The sequence below is a fragment of the Medicago truncatula genome, chromosome 7 (assembly GCF_003473485.1).
Source record: "Medicago truncatula cultivar Jemalong A17 chromosome 7, MtrunA17r5.0-ANR, whole genome shotgun sequence".
NCBI classification, from domain to species: domain Eukaryota; kingdom Viridiplantae; phylum Streptophyta; class Magnoliopsida; order Fabales; family Fabaceae; genus Medicago; species Medicago truncatula.
In genome coordinates, this window is record NC_053048.1 from 36955095 (window position 1) to 36976366 (window position 21272).

The 21272-nt window shown below is 32.5% G+C and overlaps 4 protein-coding genes across 4 annotated transcripts; 2 read left to right on the forward strand and 2 right to left on the reverse strand.

The window, feature by feature from the left end:
• Positions 1-944: 944 nt before the first annotated feature.
• LOC11411223 (uncharacterized) lies at positions 945-6642 on the forward strand. The gene is made up of 8 exons (XM_003624078.4): positions 945-1811; positions 2818-2909; positions 3030-3727; positions 4542-4612; positions 4727-4816; positions 4993-5190; positions 5396-5558; positions 6003-6642. The coding sequence occupies exons 1-8, from the start codon at positions 1446-1448 to the stop codon at positions 6164-6166; spliced, it is 1842 nt and encodes a 613-aa protein (XP_003624126.1). The 5' UTR covers positions 945-1445; the 3' UTR covers positions 6167-6642.
• Positions 6643-7841: 1199 nt separating this feature from the next.
• LOC11406712 (monothiol glutaredoxin-S14, chloroplastic) lies at positions 7842-10129 on the reverse strand. Its single transcript, XM_003624079.4, has 3 exons — positions 9851-10129; positions 9343-9612; positions 7842-8196 (listed from the first exon to the last, which is right to left on the reverse strand). Exons 1-3 carry the CDS (start codon positions 10068-10070, stop codon positions 8141-8143), a joined length of 546 nt encoding a protein of 181 aa, XP_003624127.1. The 5' UTR covers positions 10071-10129; the 3' UTR covers positions 7842-8140.
• Positions 10130-11925: 1796 nt separating this feature from the next.
• LOC11408258 (flavin mononucleotide hydrolase 1, chloroplatic) lies at positions 11926-14521 on the reverse strand. The gene is made up of 6 exons (XM_003624080.4): positions 14120-14521; positions 13831-13882; positions 12867-12981; positions 12719-12789; positions 12454-12541; positions 11926-12184 (listed from the first exon to the last, which is right to left on the reverse strand). Exons 1-6 carry the CDS (start codon positions 14441-14443, stop codon positions 12061-12063), a joined length of 774 nt encoding a protein of 257 aa, XP_003624128.2. The 5' UTR covers positions 14444-14521; the 3' UTR covers positions 11926-12060.
• Positions 14522-15634: 1113 nt separating this feature from the next.
• On the forward strand, positions 15635-21050 carry LOC11406713 (protein TRIGALACTOSYLDIACYLGLYCEROL 3, chloroplastic). The gene is made up of 10 exons (XM_003624081.4): positions 15635-16101; positions 16280-16408; positions 17176-17271; positions 17353-17430; positions 17518-17579; positions 17724-17799; positions 17947-18054; positions 19904-20079; positions 20170-20254; positions 20562-21050. Exons 1-10 carry the CDS (start codon positions 15910-15912, stop codon positions 20598-20600), a joined length of 1041 nt encoding a protein of 346 aa, XP_003624129.1. The 5' UTR covers positions 15635-15909; the 3' UTR covers positions 20601-21050.
• Positions 21051-21272: the final 222 nt, after the last annotated feature.

A 21272-nucleotide genomic window follows, 5' to 3' on the forward strand; every position in this document is an offset into this window, starting at 1 on the left:
CAAGTGTGTGTTTGTAGGAGAATGACAGTGATATGATAAATTGCTCCTCGCATAGGGCATTAAAATTGATTGGTTCCTTGTGATAAGTCAAATACTCAAACCCATGTGAGTCATGCTTGATAAATGAGGTTAATTCTAATACACATATGACATCAGATATTTTTCTAGACAAGATATTAAGTACTCTCATGAACTTTTTTTTTTTTTTTAGCAAGTAAAAGAATAGATGTTATTTGGTTTAAATTTAGACCAAATATATCTTAACTTTCCTTATATTTATGTCTAAAGGAAATATTATATTTTTTCTCAAGTGATCAAATATGGAATATTTACTTCACAGTCAGTGTAAATTTTAGTTTGAATAAAGGAAATCACGAGTGTAATTTAAAGAGTTTAGATGTTTTACAACTATTGTTCAAAATCAATAGTGTAGCCAGACATTTGTTTAGGGGTTCAAATTTTATGTTAATACCTCAAATAGTCTATATAATTTGGGCGATGTCTAGAAATAGTCTTTCTAACAAAAACATAAATTTCATCCATATAATTTTTTCTTCTGCGCATTTTGATTATCTTAAAGGGTCATTTTAATAATTCACCCTAACTTTTCTTTCACCAAGAGTTAAAATACAAAAAAAAAAAAAAATCCAAAATGATACGGGCGAAATCAATTAGTAATTAGCTTCTCAAAAAATAAAAAGTTACTAATAATTATTAAATTAATATTTTTCTTCTTTGTACAGGTTTAAACTTAAAATTTCGTACTACTTTAATTTTTTAACTCATATCCGTTTTTTTCTACTTCTTTAATTTTTAACTCATAACCGAGAGCTAATTCAACCTCCATATCTCATGTAATTTTGTAATCACTAACACACAAATAAGCCATCAATTTGACCTTTTTTCATAGAAATAGAAGAAAGAAATCCAAGTAAGAAAACATACGGACTAGTAGTGTATGTATATGGTAATGGTAACACTAAAGTAAGCAAAAAAAGGCCATAAAATAATGACAAAAAAGGAACCGTGTATTCCAGAACAATCTATGCTGTGACTGCTTTGTAAAAAAAGCACAATCCAATACAATAAACACACGCAAAACAAAACATAATAAAAAACAAAAGTGACCAAAACACCAAATCCAGCTACAAAAACAACAACACCTACTCAAACTTCAATTCTTTTCTTTATCCAACACCAACTACTTCATCGCTAAGAAACTCTCACACACAAAAATACTAATCATTAAATAAATAAAACAAAAAAAAAAAAAAACATTAATTGCTTTGGTTCTGTTGTCTGTCATAAAATCTTGATTTTCTCTTTCAACCAATTCATCAAAACAAGATCAACCCATTTCATCATTCATTTTCAAACATTCAAATCCATCATCAAGTTAGAATCTTTTCCTTTCTTTCTCATCTTGGTCCCTCTCAGATTTTTCAATGGCTTGTCCTTCAAATTCAATCACCTACAATGGCACCCTTTGTGCTTGTTTACCAGGACATGTTCTTGATGTTGTGTCAAAGAGTTGCAAACTCTTTAAAGCTGACTCAACTATTACCACAGATACTGGTGTTGATTTCTATGCTCTTAAGCTGCCAGAGACACTTCCTGGATTTGATTCTCTTAAGAAGTTTACACAGTCACAGGCTGTGTTCTTGGAGGCTACACTTGTTATGCTTCTCTCTTGGCTTATGTTTTGCTTATTTCTTAGGTTTATGAGCCTTGGTGATGGTCGTGGTGTGTGGTTTAAACTTAGGTGGTTTGTTAGTCGATTGGATATTTGTTTTGCTACTAGACATTGGCTGGTTAGTACTTTGTTTTGTTTTGATTTGTTTTATCACAGCAAAACTGTTTAATTACAGTTAATTCTGTTTGATTAGTTAAATTAATTAGTGTTTAGTTAAGTTAGTTTATTGTAACAAAACTGTATATAATTAGTTACAGTTAATTCTGTTTTTCAGTTAAATTAGCTGGTGTTTTTGGTTAAGTTAGTTTATTACAACAAAACTATAATTTAGTTACACTTAATTCTGTTTGATTAGTTAAGTCAATTTATTACAACCAAAGTGTATATAATTTAGTTACAGTTAATTCTGTTTATCAGTTAAGTTATTTTATGTAATTTAGTTAAAGTATATTCTGTTTATCAGTTAAATTAGTTGGTCTTTAGTTTAGTGTATCGTATTAAAACTGTATGCAATTTAGTTACAGTTAATTCTGTTTGATAAGTTAAATTAGTTGGTGTTAAGTTAGTTTATTGCATTAAAGTTGTATGTAATTTATTACAGTTTATTCTGTTTGATCAGTTTAATTAGTTGGTGTCTAGTTAAGTTAGTTTATATGTATTAGTTGAGAGAGTTATATGTATCAGAATCAGAAATAAGCACGAACTCATTGATTCCTATTTTGATCAATCATTACAAATTACATCAAATATTAACCTTCTCCCTGAACCTCTATGTTCGATATGAGTTTAGTTCCTTTCTTTGATTTCATGAGTCATGATGGTTCAGCTTCATGCCCCCAACCTAAATTTAAGATTTCATTCACATTGCTGAGCTCACAATCCAACTTTATTCATAAACTTGTTTGCCGTAAGAGTTAATTTTTGCATATAAAGTAGTTTAATTTGTTATGGTTACAAACTGAATTCGTCTTTTCTTCTAAATTGCTAGTGTGACACAACTGCTTGTAGCAGAATTACAATGTAGGCATGCTCATTTAGGTTTATGTTGCACATGAAGCAATATGTATTTTATTATTATCAACTATAAGTGAAATAATGTTGAGTGACATTTTGTTTTCTTGTAGGACGATAAGAAAGTAGTAACAAAACGCAAAACTGAACTTGGTGGAGCTTTCTCCATAGCAAGTTGGATACTTTTCATTGGTTTATTTGCTGCGTGAGTCTCCGATACCTTGTCAGGATATATTAATGAGATCTATAATGTTTTCCTTTATTACGCTTCGATTTCTATTTGTCGAAATCTTTATTTTTGACTCAACTTTCCAATTTCCATTAGGTTGCTATACCAGATCATATCAAAGAGATCAATTGAGGTTCATAATATAAGAGCAACAAATGCACCAGAATTAACCTCATTTCTAAATGACATGGAGTTCAATATAACAACTATATCTAGTATGAGCTGTGCAAATCTACGTGATCTCGGTAACTTAGTTTCTGGAAATCCGGGATTTATTGACGAAAGAGTTGTTTCTCTGTCAACTTTAGCAAACTACTCATGTCACAACTCAAGCAAGGGACCAACAATAGCACTCAAGTGTAAAGGTTGCAAGCTCATCTCCGATAACATGTACATTTCGTGGCAATTTGTTGATCTTCCAAATAGTCCTGCTACTGCTGTTGGTTATGAATTCAATCTCGCTTCAACGGATAGTGCTAAGAAACACATGAGTTTTGTTAATGGAACGCTAAAGAATGGAAGCACTTTTGATGATAGACCGGTTACATTCAGAGGGAGGCAATCAACTATTTTGAAGTTCAATCTGTTTCCAAAAATATACCGTAATTTACACGATCTAAAGCTCATTCAGCCTTTATTTCACGAGTTCCTCCCTGGTTCAGTTTTTCGTGATACAAATCAACTTCGAACTTCCCTTGAAAATTCTGTTGAAGGACTAGTCAACACCACATTGTATATCAATTTTCTCTCTGCTTATGTTGTGGAGGTTGATAAAGAGAGTATTTTGGGTCCTGGTAAGCTTCTTTCTGTATCTTGTATATGTAAGTTATCTTCTGCAATTTTTCTAATTAGTTATATCCCATATTTTATATTTAGTTCGTTCATGTATTCCTTTATCTTTTTCTTTGCAGTCCTCAAGGTTTTTTTTCTCATGTGATTTTGTTGTTTGCTTTCAGCCTTTAACTATTTTCTTCCATCTTATCATATTTTTATTAGTACTCCTAACTTTGTTTATACTAGTCACTGAATACTATCAGCTTATGACGCACTGACACTGCCATGACACTGAAATGTCGATAACAGTAATATTTTGAGAAAATTGAATAATTAAATGTAACCAGATACATCTTCAATCTGCTTTACCATCAAGTTCAACCATCAAATCCTTGGATCTCTAAGACCTTCCATCCTATATATTTGTTTCTAAAATGGAAATAACTTATGTATACAATCTGAATTAGAAAATTACTGTCTTTTTGAACAAAAAAACTATTTTGTACTAGTTTAGGGTAGGTCTAATTGAAATTACCAGATCACTTGGCAATTGTTAAATTAAGTTTAACCAATTGAGCCATGATTTTTTGTTCTGAACATTTGTCATATATTAAGGTGCTTTGGAAACTATTAGAATTGAAAATAAATTGCGCCAATTCAACTCCAAAAGCTGACTACAGGAGGGAAGATTCTTATACGAGGATATTTTGATCATAGATCCAACCAATATCGAATCTTAATAGAAACACTGACATATCTTTGCTACAAGGCTGCTTGAATATCCAGTTTTTGTGCACACTGTTGATATTTCACCCTTTTCTGTTTTATCTGCAGTGAGCTTCCTTGCAGACCTTGGTGGCCTGTACTGCATTAGCATAGGCATCTTTTTCTATCTATTGATACAGGTATACTTCTTCTTCCATTCTCGATAATATTCAATTAGGATTCCTCAATAATTCAAACTTTGTACTATATGACGGTTCAATCAATATTGTCTTAACCTTGTTTTACAATTCTAGTGTGAATACAGGGTAAAGAAGCTCAGAAATGAGGATAGTGTTTTGCGGTCAATTAAAAACCGGTGTAAAGCTCAAGATAATTGGGATAAAGTAATGTCTTTGTTAACATCTGAAAACATCTTGTATATTTCACATTAATTTTCTTATTGTCAATATTAGGCTTCTTTTTTTGAAGAAGTCAATAATAGGCTTCTTATAAAAAAATAAAAAATTAATAGGCTTCTTATAAGTTGGTTTATATGACTGATATTTCTGCTTTTAACCAGCTTAGGAAATATGTAAAGTTTACCTATGGCGTTCCTACAATGGATGATGACAACTATGATGAATCTAAAAAGGGAGCTTGTTGTGATGGGTTTATGTTGTATTCAAGACAAAGCAATGGATCATCACATAAGCGAAGGCAGCAAAGCAAAACAAGTTCTATAAATTTGTACGAGAAACCGAGTTTACCTGCTAACAAGGTAAAGCTATCACTATATATTCGTTAGTTTTTCTATAAAGCTGTCACTATATATTTGTTAGTTTTTCTATATTCGTAATTTACCTGCCAACAAGGTAAAGTTCTATAAATTTGTCAGAATGATTTGTTTGTAGCTAGTTTTTCTACTAAAATATATGGTTGCTGCCAGGCATCTTTTTAAGATTGATTTCAATGTTTTCTTCCAGTCATTGATCAGCAAACCGCTTGGATCTACGAATGATTTGACACTGCATTATGAAAATACGGCAAAGCAGCATAGTGTTGGTTCAAGCAGAGATTTCCCACCATGTCAACCTCAAGAATCGTCTATCACTGATGATAACTTTATTCCTCCTCCACCTTCACTAGGTATGTTAATAACAATTACCAATTAGTTGTTTGTTTTAATATATTGTCCAGCATACTTATTAGGTGATATTTAAATCAGTATCTTTTCGCGTGAAATAAGTTTTGTTGAATGTTACTTTGCTGAGTTTTAAAAGTGAAACTGAAATCTTAGATCCACTGTCTCCCCATCATAAATGTCTCTCTTGGCTCCATATGTTGTCTTGATATAATGCTATTGAACTTTGGTTTTGCTTCTCTATTACGATCATAGGTAACACTGCTAACACATTATGTTTTTCAATTGGTTTATCTGCTTAATAGCTGTTGGATTGTCAATTATTTAAAACTTGTTTCTGCATTATTTGAAGAGATATTTGAATGATACCTTTTTTCAAGTTTCGAAAATCGTACTGTGGTGCTTTTGCTACCTCTAATGGATATAACTTATATGCAAATATGATGCAGAATGCAAGAGTGGTTCTGAAATGGACATGTCCGATGTTCAGAAGAATCTCAAAAATCTGTATGAGTATAATGGCATGTTAAGGGAAAGATTATTAGCTGCGCAGTCTCTGCTCCACTCCTCCTCATCTAACCACTCTTCCCAAATAAAGAGCAACGAAACTTAGCATAGGTGTCTTTGCATCAACCGATCATCAGACCATTCCATGAATTTTACAAGCATGATTCAACAGTGGAAGTTGATTCTTGATTGAAACCTGTCCAAGAAGAGTTAATGGTTGTAAAATCTTTAAGTGGGAGAATGTGCTGAATAGATCTCTTCAAAACCATAGTATTCCTAGCCGAATATTCCTGCATTGAAGCTGCTGTGTCTGGACAAAACATGCCGCCGATCCATATTTGATTTTGTCCGATATTCTTTGATGATTATTGTTGTCATCGTCTAATATTCTTTACCACTCTTCTGAAACTGATTTTCCATGTTCATATATGTTTCGTCAAACCTTGTATATAGCCAGTGCAGTATTTTGTGTAAAGGAGAGTGGATTGTGAGTAATAGTTCTTCAGAATGTAACATAATTTCCCATTTTTATTCTTTATGGATTTTTTATGTTATGATATGCTGAGTGACTTTTTATTTTCACTATAGATAAATTTCTCTAGAAGGGTTATACAATTAAGAGCATCCAATAAGCATGTACATCCCTTGTTTGTTGGAATGAACAGACACAAACAACTGGGTTGAGTCTAAAAAAGCATGGATGTTATCTTTTGTCGTATTTTCAGATGATGTTTTCCAATTTCCGACCACTGCCATTAATTTTTAATTTTTTTCTCCCATGCAGATACCACTAACCCCTTTAGCTTGTTTAAGAATCACATTCCCAATGTTGTCAAAACTAAAAAAATGAGTTAGCTTTCAATTTGAGCCCGACTTCCAATTGATATCATTATCCAGCTAAAGTCACAATCACATATGTCTTCATTCACTCAATCTTATAAAAAAAGATCATAACACAAGTATTACTATATGACGATTGCCCCTCTTACAAATTTTTTGATAGATATGTTGGCAAATCCTTCCACCAATAAATTTATGGCCACATTTCAATTAGAGAGGCAAAACCCTTGATCTTTTCAATAAATTTTAGGAAAATATCCTCATATTTTAAGAATAGGAAATGTTAAGGTTAAGGAATTAGAAAAGGAAATATTTTCTTAGAAATTGTGTATTCTATTTTTTAAAAGTTGAAATATTGTCATTTTCAATGCGAATCATGTCCACTAGTTAACAAGACCCTTTAGGAATTTGTCCCACCAACTTCTCTTCAGTACATTGGCATTTGGCATTTGGCACACTAAGCTTCACAGGTTAATTGTATTGAATTGGATAACATACCTTATACATCTAAGTGCACAATCTACATGCTACAGCTAGACTTCTACCATTTTTTAGAAGCATATTGCATAGAGGAAGCTAATTTTGTAACTATTGTGACTACCGGGTAGAGCCAGTATTACAAAAACCAGACCGATGATTAACCCAATTTAAAAAAAGGGTTTAGTAGTGGATCATGTGGTTGAACCATAGATCAATGCCATAACATCCGGTTTATAAGCACAACCATGGGTCCAGTTCTCGGCTGAACCGGTTCGAAGGTCAGTCTGGTCTGATTTTTCTTTAAAACAGTGGTATCATGTTACAAAGTAGCAACATAACAGTTTAACAGAAAAATTCAAACCGAGGCTACAAACCTCATGTCATGACAATGTATAAGAAAGAGTTAGACAAACTGGGGGTCTGTTGTAAACAGAACAGACCTTGCATTTGTAGGAGACTGATTTCACAATTTAAATCAATGAATGATCTTGTAGTAGTTATCCCGATCATGGCAGTTTAACAAAAGTGAGAAAATTGATTAATGGAACAACATTTGCAGCTGCAACTAGCACTATAATTGTCCATTCAATGAGATATTCTACTTTGTATTCAAATGCCAGAATAATTGCAATGTAGCATACATACTCGTACTCATAATCATAATAGACATTTGTGGACACAAAATGTATTATACAAATATCCATCATCCCAGAGCCATTGTATAACTTAGTGATGATTATGCTCATCAGCAAATGAGACTTCAGGAGCACATTGCCTTCTCCACTAGTTCCTGCAATTCTCCATTCTTATATGCCTCTGCAGCCATAAACAAGGTGAGATTAAAACAATTATTTTCGAGAAATTAAAGGTCGATAATAACAGTCTTATCCGATGCTAAAAAATAAACTTAATAACTGATTCTTATGCAGTCAATAGTAACATCATGCAGTAAACATATGAAAGCTGGAGGACCTACTCGAAAACAATTTTTCTTTTTCAACTTTTATGGATCAATTACAAGGAAGCAAGGTATGTACATGTAACAGTAAAAAAGATTAATATGTGCAAACTGGCATTTTGTAAACATCAATTTTGCAATAGCTGATAAAAAAAAAAAAATCTCTGTAACCGACGTGATAGAATATTTGTCAGGTTACTAGCATTTAAACCAATCTGGCCGTCTTTTGTATTTCTAGCTTTTCTTCAAATTCAATCTTTAGATAAAACTCTTCCCATTTCTTTAGGTTCTATTTAGTGAATCTTAAATCTTCAAAAAATGAGAAGGAAAGTATATAGGCGAAACCTATGGTATGATATCTCCATTAGTTTAATATGATAACTAATCACTAGTAGCGACTTGATTAGAATATTTCCTAACTCAAATGTAAAATGTGAAATTTATCATAGCTCTTTCTATTACTAATTATCCATCATGGAAGCAAACCAAATTAAACAACAACAACAACCAAGCCTTATCCCACTAAGCGGGGCCGGCTACATAGATCACGACGCATAATGGTCTATCATATACCATATTTATATCAAACTCATTAATCTCTAGATCTTTCTTAAAAGATTTTTTTATAGTTTTTTTATGTCTTCCTCTGTCTCAGTGTTTTGACTACTCTCCATCTGATATGATCTCCTTACTACATAATCTCGAGGTCTTCTATTTACATGCCAAAATCACCTAAGCCTAGTTTCCACCATCTTTTCTACTATAGGTGTTACCCTAACTCTCTAATGTTGTCATTTCTAATCATATCCCATCTAATCTTACCACACATCCAACACAACATCCTCATCTCTGCTACACTTAGTTTATTTCCAAGTTGGTTCTTGACAGACCAAGACAATGTCTTATACAACATTATCACCAAGGCAACATTGATTGATGAGGCCAATATTGTCCAACACAAAGACACAAACAAGAATGAAAATCAGAAATTCAAGAGGACATACCAACAGTGATATCACATCCTCCAAAAAACTCTCCATCGATATAGAGCTGAGGAAAGGTAGGCCAACTGGAATATTCCTTCAGTCCCTGGCGCAACATATCATTGTCCAATATGTTAATCGTTTCAAAAGACGCATTCAAAGACCTCAAAATTTGCACAACCGTATTTGAGAATCCACACTGTGGAAAATCCTTAGTACCCTTCATAAACAAAACTATTTTGTTTGATGTAACAACCTTATCCAATGTGGTCTTCAATTCAGGAGTCAAAGCTGAAACAAATCAAAATCAGAAAAAACCCAAGTTGCATATAAGACTATATAATCATATTCTTATCTATGAAATTGTAAATAGTAAAAAAAAAAAATTGAAAAAAATAGAGTTAACCCTACAAGGGGCTTTTGTGAATTGTGAAAAACTGAAGGGTGAAATTGAAATGGGGGAATTAAAGATTGTAACTCTATAGTAATTAAGTGAAAACCCATGAAGGAAAAGAGGTTTAAGAAGTACCAGAACAGCGAATTGTGGTGGAAAAACGTTGTTTGAGTTGAAATTTGGGTTGGGAATGTAAAATAGTGTTTTGTTTGAGAACAAGAGATGAACGAGGTGGAAGAGACAATGACGAGGTTGTTGTTGTTGTTGTTCCAGAAACATGGGAGTTGAAGCATGATGTTGTTGGGTGCAAGTGTACTTGCAAAGGGAATGGTTTAACGCACGAACTGAAAGACATGATTGTTTGTTCAGTTTCTGAGTTCAACTCCAATCGCAATTCTCTCTCCAAGTGTTACTATTTGTTTTATGTGAGAAGATATTAACTAATTTGTGATAACTTTTGTACGACTTTCTCTCTCACACTTAAATCTTATCTTCTCTCTTCATTTTTCTTTCTATTATTTTTGACCAATAAAAAGAGAGAAAAATAAGATTGTCATTAAAGTTGTCATAGAATGTATGTACAAATATCATTGCTCTTGTTTTATCAATTATCAAATCATGGATGAGGGGTAGCCAAAAAAAATAAAATTGATGGATGAGGTCTATTATTATCTTTGAACAAAAATAAAAATAATTATTTGCAATTTGGAAATGATATCCACAAACATATTTTACACATGTGAAAAAAAAAATTAAATTTGGTATCGAATTCAAGGACCGACTAATATGAGGAAATTAATTTCACCGCCCACTTGTGTGGGGGGGGGGGGGTCCGTTCTAAGCCCACTTATAAATTTGTTAATTTTCGTTGTTGGATAAATTATCACCGATTTTTTAAAGATAACTTAAAGAAAACTTATCAATTTGCTAAAAACATATATTATATTATTTATCTATATCATTTAGTAGTCTCTTTGGCAATCTTGTGTTGAAGGGGTTGCTTAAGTTTTGTTAATATAATTCATTTTGGTTTAAATTTTCTTTAAGTTATCTTTAAAAAATCGGTGATAATTTATCCAACAACGAAAATTTTAAAAAAATATTATATCATTCTATAAATGCAACTTAGAAGTTAACTAAGTATCTCCTCCGAAAAGAAAAAACCAGAAGTTAACTATTATCATTGGTTGGGGTAGCTTCTAATAAATAATAATTGTTTTACAATAAAAACTTGTTCATCTTAGTTGATTTAACATATGCATTAATAATAATATAATACAGTAATATATGTAATATTACACATGTTAAATAAATCTTATGAAGATATTAAAAAATTAAACTTAATATTATTAAAGAGATCGCGGTGTTGTTTAGTAAAAAGTAAAAGAATAGTTCGCTATTTGCTTTATCACATGGCTCCTAGCTTTGTAACTAAACAAGTCCTTTCATTTTATAAGCTCTAGCTTAATTCTGTAGTTGCACCAGTCGATGTGGGACTAAGACATTAAACATACTGTACGCACATAATAATGCTTTTTGTTTCCAGTAGATCGTCTGTGCCTCAGCAAATAGCCTTACAAATATGGTTAATCTTTTCTTCTAGATTTCATGTTTCAGATCATTTTGAATTTCATTATCAAAGCAGAACAAAAGGAATATTTCATCATGAAAAATAACCCTTCTGTGGAATCAATTAGCTTCAACATTCAACACCATGTATAATGAAAATATCAAGCCAATGGGAGCACTATTTGTATGCTAAGGATGGGATGGTTTTCAATTGGTTGAGTAATTTTGTCCCTCAAATTTGTTTTCACTTCTTCAACACCCTCAATTGTTCCATGCTAGCTGAGGATGATTTTAGTGAAGACTTTTGTTATGCATTGGTTCATTATTGTAATTGCGTTTAAACCATTGTCTTCACATCAAGAAAGGACTCTTCCCATTTTCTCTTCTTCTGTTGGATGTGTTATTTTCAAACAGTCTTCCACAAAAAGGTTGAATTATTGTATAAACCTTAATTAATACTAAAAATATATTTATACTTTTCTTAAGTGTTTTAGAGGGCATGAGAGAACTTGTTTTTCTTTTTGAATTAAAGAAGCTATAAAATGTTTTTAAAGATAAATTTACGTGTCATTGAATTAATATATGATCATCTCTCATGTTGATTTTTCAGTTCTTTTAAATCTCAATTATACACCAAAATATAGACTTAAACCTTCATTTTAACAAAGCTCAATAGCATGATATGAATGAATAATATACAATTAAGAATCTGGCTTATCCCTTTTTCACCGTGTAAAAGAAATTGGTGTATTGAGAGAAATAAAAAAATAAAAAAACTATTGATCTTCATCAGTTGAAATGTCAACCCCCAACAATGACAATTCTTCGCGCAGTAAATCGACATTCTTGAAATGTACACCCTTGATCCCAACTTCAGCTGCTGCCTGCACATTTTTTGGCCTGAGAAGACAATAACTATATAATTAGACACACCTTGTGATAAACTACTTTGATAGGTTGGTCATTAGCAAATTCAAATGAAATAATCTGCTTATGTCTTCTGCTTGATTAGAGGTGAGGCGGGATGAGGGAGATATTTACATTGGGTGCCAAGATGCCAGTACATAAGCATTGCATACAAATCTTTGTGTATTGTGTTATTGATAAATTGTAACTGATATCATGGTTTGATTTTCATAAATAATCTGATGTATAGAAATATTAGAAACCTGTCATCTATGAAAATACAATATTCTGGATCAACTTCAAGATGTCTCACAACTTCCTTATAGAATTCAGTATCCGGTTTCCTCTTTCCTGAAACACAATAAAAATGGCTCTATAATATTCAAGGTTTGCATAAAAGGATAGTTTGAGTGTATAGTTTGACCTTTAAATGATGAGTTCTTTTTTTCGGTCCAACTAGGATATAGATAATATCATAATCAAACAAAAAGATGATGAACACAAAAGGCATAGAGTGAGAGAGCCTACCAAGTGTACACGAACAAAACGTCCAAGATAAATATTTTGATAGCTTTAACTTGTCTTCGATCAACTGATACCTACAGTACAAAACATCATTACGTAGAATGCCACGAAATGAAAACCAGATATCGCAATAGAAAATTCATTTTCTTACCATATAGGATAATTAGTAAAAGCATGCATCTCAAAGTTATTTTTCTTTAAGGCAAGAAGCAATTGTTCAACCCCTTCTATGTATGAATACCCATTTCTCATACAAGTTTTAAGGCCTGTCATAGAAATAGAAGAACACATGCAAGTCAGTGGCTATATCAAAATAGAGGGGTTTGGAGCACAAAAATGATACAAGGAGTACATTATGAATGCTCTCGTTGAATTTTAACGTTGACACCAAATTACTGACCTATTTCAATTAGCACATAAAAGTAACATATAGCTGGTGAAGGTAGGATAAAGACAACAGTTTATATTGGAAAATGAGGACTTGTTTGTAGTGTAACTCTAACTTATCTACCTTAATGTTAATAATGACCCAAAATATATTACCATTTACAATGTCGTGCATAAAAACTAAATTCACACTAATTCAACGAGAGTCAAGTGGTGTAGAATTTGGATGCGATAGACAACACATAATATCTTGTCTATATGAATGGTGGTTTGTTGAAATATCCATTGCTTGCGCATTCCACAACTATTTTGGTTTCATTTCTACAACTATTTTGGGGCTCTGTGGTCTGGACTTATGTTCAGGTGTACAAGTACATCATGTACTAGAGAACTGGTCTTTATTTTGAGTAATAAAGAACCATAACATTGTTTTTGGCAAAAGTGAGAAAAGAAAAGCTTACATGTTTTGTAGTAATATACATAATAAATAATAATCCAGACCATATGCGTAAACCACATTTAATTTGTACCTCCAAATTATCTTCATTTTTTAACCAAAATTTCATAATATGCAACCAGCAATTCTTAAAAAAAATGGAATTTTTATTTATTATATTAACAAGTAATCTACATCTGATAAAGTTATAATTATATTTGTTCAATTCATCACACATGAGATTAAAATACTAAGTGATCAACTCTATCTAGCAACAAAATCTGAGACAAACCTTCTAAATCAAAATCCCTTCCATCCTTAAAAAACTTTCTTTCTAGCTCTGCCTGAAAGAAAAGAAAACTACTGATAAAAGCAGAAACTATCAAATTATCAATACATTTAATACAAAAGTTCTAAGAAATTTGAGAAGATAACATCAAAACAAGCATACCCAAATTCCCCAATTGCATTTTTAAATTCATAATTGTAAAAAAGATTCAATCTTTATACATAACATGAAAAAGGGTCACTTAATTTTGCAATGAATTTTATCAAAATTTAATGCTTTATTTTAGTTTTACCTCATCAATAAGACCCTTTTCAAATTCAATCCATGAAGTTGGATGTTTGCAATCTATGAGTTCATTGAAAGACATTCCAAAGAATTCTGGGATGTCTTTGTAAAAAGGGTCACGAACAATTGTATCCATGATGTCAAATAACAGAATTGGAAGTTTTCTGTTTGTGTTTTTGGGGAATGATGACATGTTTGTGATTGAATTTGAAAGTGAAGGTTTTAAGTAATTTGTTGGTGGTGTTGTTTGTGTTCTAAGTGTTTTGTGGATTGAGAATGAAGAGAATGGTGTTGTAACATTTGGTAACACCATTTTTGCAATTGTTTTCATCTAAATTCATGGGGTCGTAGCTCACTTTAATATGAATATGGATATGGACAATCTTGCTTGTAAATTAGAGTCCAAATAGGAACAACTAAGGTAGGGTATAACCAATTTAATAATAATATATAATTTTTGGGAGTGATTGGAGTACCAATAGGCATGATGCATTGCTTCAAAAACAAAAATAGGCATGATGAATGAAAAGAGGATGTATTAAGTAAGTATATAGGATTTTTCTACTACATTTTTCACATGAAATGTTGCATTAATATTGAGTTGAATTATTTTGAGACATCAAAATTCTGCAAGGTTTACATGGTGAATACAGTATAAGGATGCTAACAAATGTTTTTAGGATGTTTCCTTAAAAAAAAAAGTTTTTAAGACGTTTGTCAAAATATATATGATTTTATATGTTTTGATATATATGATGATACTCATTAGCTATGATTTAAGTTTAAATATACACTTATATTTGTTACAAATTACTTAATATATTTATAATTTATTCCAATCCATAATCTTCTCAAAATCTATTATAACCATAAAAAACACTTAAAAAATGTATCTAAGTTTTTTAGAAAATTTATATTTTTATAATGACTTACATTCAACTCATGTGCCACTTTTTTAATATATGCATAGTAATAGATTAGAGACTATATTACAAACAAGAGTTTGTCACTTTTCGTAATATATGCATAATTATAGATTAGAGATTAGATTATAAACAAGAGTTGGTTTGGATGAAAGTAGTTAGATTTTCATATCACGATGAGGTAAGATACGAATTCATGAATGGAGATAGCTATAAATACTCTGACGCTCAAGTTAGTAAGAAAATAAGATGTGAGATATATTTTTTGTTAATAAAAGTATATTTTGCTTTGTATTGAATGCTTGTATTTATATGACGCGAGGGTAGTTGTTAAAGCCGTTACGAATGGCGAGCTTTATTGAACGAAGTTGACAATCGTTGAAGACAATTTAAATCATGGGAGACATTACAAATCACAAGGATAATATGCAAATAGTTGTTGCGACGTCTAAGTGAGTTCTATGTTTGGAGCTCGAGTAGGATTGAACTTCGTCCTAGTCCGGAACAAATATATTTTTTTAAATAAGTTTTTATCACTAAATAAAAATAATTGGATAGATTATTAAATAATAATGTTGGAAAAATAAAAAAAAAAAAAAGAAGAGAAAGATCTATGCAAAAAGTCCCTCTAAGACAAGTGCAATAGCCATCTTCTGGGAAAGTAGTGGCTCCTCAGAATCACCGACCACCAATTCATTCCCCTTTGACTCAATCATCTTCTTCATCAATCATCACTCTTTAAAATTCTACACCCCCCATTCTCCACCCTTTTGAAAATTCTACACCCCCCTTCTCCACATGAATCACATGCTACTTTCCATATCCACAACCCAATAATTTCACCACCTACACTTCCCTTTCAATTCCTTCAACCATGGTTTCCCTTTCAATTCCTTTCTTCCCCCTCACTCCACAAAAAACAACTTCCCCTTCTACTAAATTCCAACCCAAAAACAACTACTTAAATCCATTCCATCACAATAAACATCACAGAAAAGTTATATGTGCTTGCATCGCTCCTCCACAAAATTTCAAAGCACAGGACTCTTCCTCCATTCAATTCAATGTAACACAACAAAAAGTTCCTTCCTTTTTGCTTGCCCATCTTTTGTTTTACCTTTTTTTATTCATTTTTTGATGTGGGGTTGGTGATAAACTCAATTTGGTTTTGTGGGTATCATCAAGTTTTGTTCTTTTTATGTTTTGTTGTGTTTTTGACATAAAATGTATTTGTTATTTGTTAGGGTTCATCTAAATCAGAACAATTGAACAAGGCGCGGGACCATGAGGATGATTCTGATGTTCTTATTGAGTGTAGAGATGTTTATAAGTCTTTTGGGGAAAAGAAAATCTTAAATGGTGTCAGCTTCAAGGTGATTCATTTTATCATTCATTGTCTTTACTTTTCTCTTAGCTTTTAGGTTGAATTCTTAATATATAATTCGAGTGTGATATTTAGGATGTGTTTGGATAGGCAACTTAGTTTAGACCTTATTCAGTATAAACGGTTGTAGTATAAGAACTTATGGATAAGCTATTTCCACAATTGAATAGGAGTGAGGATCAACTCTGCGTAAACTGCAAAGAGCCTATAGATATATCATGAGTTTATTTTCATTAGTTTAATTGTTGCAAACATAAGATATTTGCTAAGTTTGAATTATAACTTTGAGGTTAAGTTTATTCATCGTCAAGCGAATATGGTTACCCGTAGCCTTGTTAAGGCGCCCATTTCCAATGCTAGTCGACTATTTTATGACCGTGTTCCTCCTTGTATCTAACATTATTTGATTAATGATATGAGTTGAGTTTGCTTTGCTAAAAAAAAAAAAAAAAAAACTGTTCCGAAAATTCCTCTACCCAAGTGTTGTAATTTTTTTTGGTCTAACCTTCAAGCTTTTAGACAAAAGGGGACCAAAGTGTTTGTAACAAGATAAAGTTGAACAAGTTGTTCTGAAGATTAGTATGATACAAACTAATAATGAGTGGGGTCTGTTCCATGAACAACCTTTGTGTGCTCTATCTAATAACAAAAACCATGATAATTCACCGACACCGAATTATCAGTGAAAAGTTGTAGGATGCCTTGCTGATTGGAAACTTACTAAAATATTTCCACCTTTTTTAACAATATGAATAGATCAGACATGGTGAAGCTGTTGGAATAATTGGTCCCTCCGGGACTGGCAAATCTACAATTTTGAAGATTATTGCAGGACTTCTTGCTCCGGACAAGGTAAGCTTGGTTTAGGCATGTGCTTTTTATTTAGAATAATTGTGATAACTTTTTGAGTGTTAACTCTTGTTCAATGACCAGGGAGAAGTTTATATTCGAGGTAGAAAGAGAGATGGTTTGATAAGTGACGACGAGATATCTGGTCTTCGGATTGGACTGGTAAGTTTCAATTGTTATCTGCAACATGCTTATTCTTAAGAGCTGTCACGTTTTAAGTTGTAATTGTATGTATTTTTCTATGAACAGGTGTTCCAAAGTGCGGCACTTTTTGATTCTCTGACTGTTCGTGAAAATGTTGGTTTTCTCTTGTAAGACGTGGACTTAATCTTTGCTTTGAAATTTCACTTCCTTTTTATTAGTGTTGTGTAAAGGGTGATAACATTTGTGTATTAATTTATTTTTGTATTCTACAATCCTTGTATTTTTTGTTTCTGACCTTGTCGATTGTCCAGGTATGAACACTCAAGCATGCCTGAGGAAGAGATATCGGAGCTTGTCAAGGAAACCTTGGCTGCAGTTGGTTTGAAGGTATACATCTTATAGGTGCAATACTTGGTTCATCCATTAGCATCAGGCAATGAATTCTTCATTTAAGAGTAGTATATGTTTTCTTTCTACCATTGAGAAAGTAATTACATACAAAATAAATAACTCGTTATCCACCATTTTTTACAGGGAGTTGAGAATCGGCTTCCTTCTGAGTTATCAGGAGGAATGAAAAAGCGAGTTGCTCTAGCTCGATCTATTATTTTTGACACCACAAAGGATTCGATAGAACCAGAGGTATGTTAACCCCTGAAATTTATCTCTTCCTATTCTTAAATGTCCAATCCTCCCTCAGATTATCAACTATCTAAAGCCATTCTGAGTGGTTCTCAATTAATATTTGAAACGGCTACACTAGGCAGGATTGTCTTTAGAACCCTTTTAGTTTTATATGCATTTGATGAGTTTCGTTTGTAAATTCAAGCGCTGTAAGTTACATGAAATGATTTTGTTTATATAATACAATTATCTTCAATTTTTAGTATGTGTTAGCAGAACCCCAGTCAAGGTTTGTTAGTTAGTTGTAATAGCTAGTTTGTTAGGTAGTTTGAGAGGGAATGACAGGGTATGAATAATAGGAATGAAAGAATACAGTGAATTTTTTGTTTGTTTTAGAGTTAAAATTGAGAGGGAATTCTGGGTATTTTGAATACTTGAGAGGAAGGAAAGTGGTGGAAATTCCACCCGTAATTACGGTCTTCCCATAGCTGCCTTAACTGCGGCATTTGGGTTGCTAAGATGGTGTCGTGTCACTGTCAAATCCTATCCTAGATTTGTTGTTGAGCTGCCCACATCGTCTTCCTTAATTGCAGTCCGCCCCTGACCACATTAATTGTGCTATTTGGGTTACCTTCATTGTAACCTCCAACACAATTGTACTTGGTTTAAGGGACTGTGTTTAGTCCTGTGTCGCCTCTAGGGATACGGCCTAAGTGATGCTGATAATGTTTCGTCAGTTCTCACCTTACAAGCTAGTATTATATGGTTGAGTTAGGCCCAACTCGAAGTCTAAGAAATAGAATAGAGAGGAGTTTTTGGTTTAAGAGAGGAAGTTAAGAGGGAAATTCTGGGTATCTCCAATACATGAAAGGTAAGACGTAAGAAAGTGATCTTAACGACTGTGTTCTATTGGGTCTCCATTATGTACTTCATTGATACTGTATCAAAGGAATCTCTATAATAAATGTGTTTCTGCTGTTTTTCAGAACCAGTATTAGTGCAACTTTCGTTAGGAATAAATGTGACTTCAGTAAGGCAGTGATTTTGCCTTTGGAAAATTATCTATAGCTGAGTTTTGTAGGTTGCCACTTGTTACATCATTTCTCTGGATTTACCTGCGTTACAGGTTCCTATGTTCATTAGTTTACCTAGGTTTCTGGCATTAAATTGAGTGGTTCTGTGATTGGAAAATGATGCTTTTCGCTTGCCTGGTAAAATTAGGATGCAACTTATAAGTGTGTTGAAGCTTCTTTCTTTTTATACATATTCAAAAACAATTAATTTGGTTTTGGTGGAAATCAGGCGGTGCAGTTGTTGTAACAATTAACAATAAAAACAGATTCTTCGGTTTCGTGTTGCTGGAGTTCATAAAGTGGAGCATTTCCCTTTCCAAATAGGAGGGCCAAAATCACCTGATAAAAGTGCTTTTTTAGCCATTTTTTACATCTGAGATAGTACATATGATCATATTTTAATGAAATGTTCTTAGACATCTTAAATGTTGACCCTTGGGTTCTGTGTGCTTTTAGTGTATGAAAAAATTCAATTGTTTCATGAATGCCAATGATTACATTTAAAGGAGAAACCGAACATACTTGACTATCACACGAAAAAGTCAAGATCATTTTATGCGAAGAATTCCCTCTTTACTCATATCCTTTTCCTGGTTATTATATGTTCACAAAACTAGACTTCATGGCTTTTAGTTATTTTGTTGCAACGTTAAATTTGCCAACTTCTGAAGTGCTTCCTGAAATCTTATTTGGTGTGACATTTACTGCTATTTAATCAACATGTAACTGTCTCCTTCTCCTTTCTCTCTTTCATGCTACTGAAAATTTAAACAGCATTTTTCACCTGTATATAGGTGCTCTTGTATGACGAACCAACTGCTGGACTTGATCCCATTGCATCTACCGTTGTTGAGGATCTGATTCGCTCTGTGCATATAAAAGGGCGAGATGCACTTGGAAAGCCTGGGAATATTTCATCCTATGTGGTCGTTACTCACCAACATAGTACCATTAAAAGAGCCATTGACAGGTAAGGATATTTCCGTGATGGTTGAACACACCTCTTTAATTTGCCCACAATTTATGTACCTTAGTTAGAAAAGATATTGCATACATACAGGTTGTTGTTTTTACACAAGGGTAAGCTTGTTTGGGAAGGAATGACTCATGAATTTACAACTTCAACGAATCCGATTGTTCAGCAGGTTTGTTTTGCTTCAACTGTTACTGATAATATAATGAGTTGTTTCTGAATTTTTTTTACTGCGGAATTTCAATTTCTTTAGGGCTATGCCTAAATTTAACATGTGGAAATGGTCACTTAAAAAAAACACTTATTTATCCTTTCCAAACTTAAAGCTATTCGCAATGCACTGTATCTCATTGTAATTCTTTGCATATCTGGTTTTTTTCTCTCCCTCGTTGTTTATTCATCACATAATGTAGACATTCTTAAATTGTTATTATAATGTTTATAACTGTGAAGTTTTATCATTTGTTTTGTTGTGGCAGTTTGCATCCGGAAGCCTAGATGGTCCTATCAAATATTAGAATGTCGGACTGCAGTCGTAAAAGATGTATTATTGCTTATCTTGGGTGCTATTGAGTGTGCAAACAGGAATTGAAATGGATGTAGCTTTCAAATGATAACTTGTGAGATGAGCAATAAATTGGTTGCAACAAGGATTAAAGGGTTTGTCACTTTCAGGGTGGTTTTGGTATATAAAATTTGGCCTTCTGGGTTGTTTTGGAAGCTGGGAAGAAGAGCTTCTATTGTTGTTAATGGCAACATCACAAGGACAGCATATTGCATGCACACCATAAGTACCCTGGTGAAGTAGGTAGAAGAAATAGATAGAACACACTGTATTAACATTATTTGTTCTATTCTATACGGAGTACATTTACATTATGTGCTAAATTAAGTTATCTGCTGTTTTATTTTTTGTAAACAGTTCATCATTATAATCAATAAGTCTGCTTCATGGTTTTGGATTCCAACCAATTAGCGTCTGTCAGATTTTCTTTTACTCGTCCTTTCTGTATATATATATTTTTTCATCATATTCATGAGGGCTGATAAACTATACTTTTTTTTTTTTTTTTAAACTCTGTTGAGCATGCTAGGCTCTGACTTTGAGGTTAGAAGTGTTTGAGTAAACAACTTAATTAAGAGGTTATTCAATAAGTGATTGTTATATTAGCATGTATTATGTATTTCTA

Bases quoted from the DNA above. Each gene is read 5' to 3' on its own strand.
- LOC11411223 (XM_003624078.4), top strand. From the start codon at position 1,446: ATGGCTTGTCCTTCAAATTCAATCACCTACAATGGCACCCTTTGTGCT. The intron at 2,910-3,029 runs GTGAGTCTCCGA...AATTTCCATTAG, and splicing joins TTCATTGGTTTATTTGCTGC to GTTGCTATACCAGATCATAT. The intron at 5,559-6,002 runs GTATGTTAATAA...AATATGATGCAG, and splicing joins TCCTCCTCCACCTTCACTAG to AATGCAAGAGTGGTTCTGAA.
- LOC11406712 (XM_003624079.4), bottom strand. From the start codon at position 10,070: ATGTCTTTCAGTTCGTGCGTTAAACCATTCCCTTTGCAAGTACACTTG. The intron at 9,613-9,850 runs GTACTTCTTAAA...GATTTGTTTCAG, and splicing joins CACCACAATTCGCTGTTCTG to CTTTGACTCCTGAATTGAAG. The intron at 8,197-9,342 runs GTATGTCCTCTT...TTATGGCTGCAG, and splicing joins AGGATGTGATATCACTGTTG to AGGCATATAAGAATGGAGAA.
- LOC11408258 (XM_003624080.4), bottom strand. From the start codon at position 14,443: ATGAAAACAATTGCAAAAATGGTGTTACCAAATGTTACAACACCATTC. The intron at 13,883-14,119 runs GTAAAACTAAAA...CTTTTCTTTCAG, and splicing joins AAAAGGGTCTTATTGATGAG to GCAGAGCTAGAAAGAAAGTT. The intron at 12,542-12,718 runs GTAGGCTCTCTC...ATTGTGTTTCAG, and splicing joins GTTTTGTTCGTGTACACTTG to GAAAGAGGAAACCGGATACT.
- LOC11406713 (XM_003624081.4), top strand. From the start codon at position 15,910: ATGGTTTCCCTTTCAATTCCTTTCTTCCCCCTCACTCCACAAAAAACA. The intron at 17,580-17,723 runs GTAAGACGTGGA...TCGATTGTCCAG, and splicing joins GAAAATGTTGGTTTTCTCTT to GTATGAACACTCAAGCATGC. The intron at 17,800-17,946 runs GTATACATCTTA...CATTTTTTACAG, and splicing joins TGGCTGCAGTTGGTTTGAAG to GGAGTTGAGAATCGGCTTCC.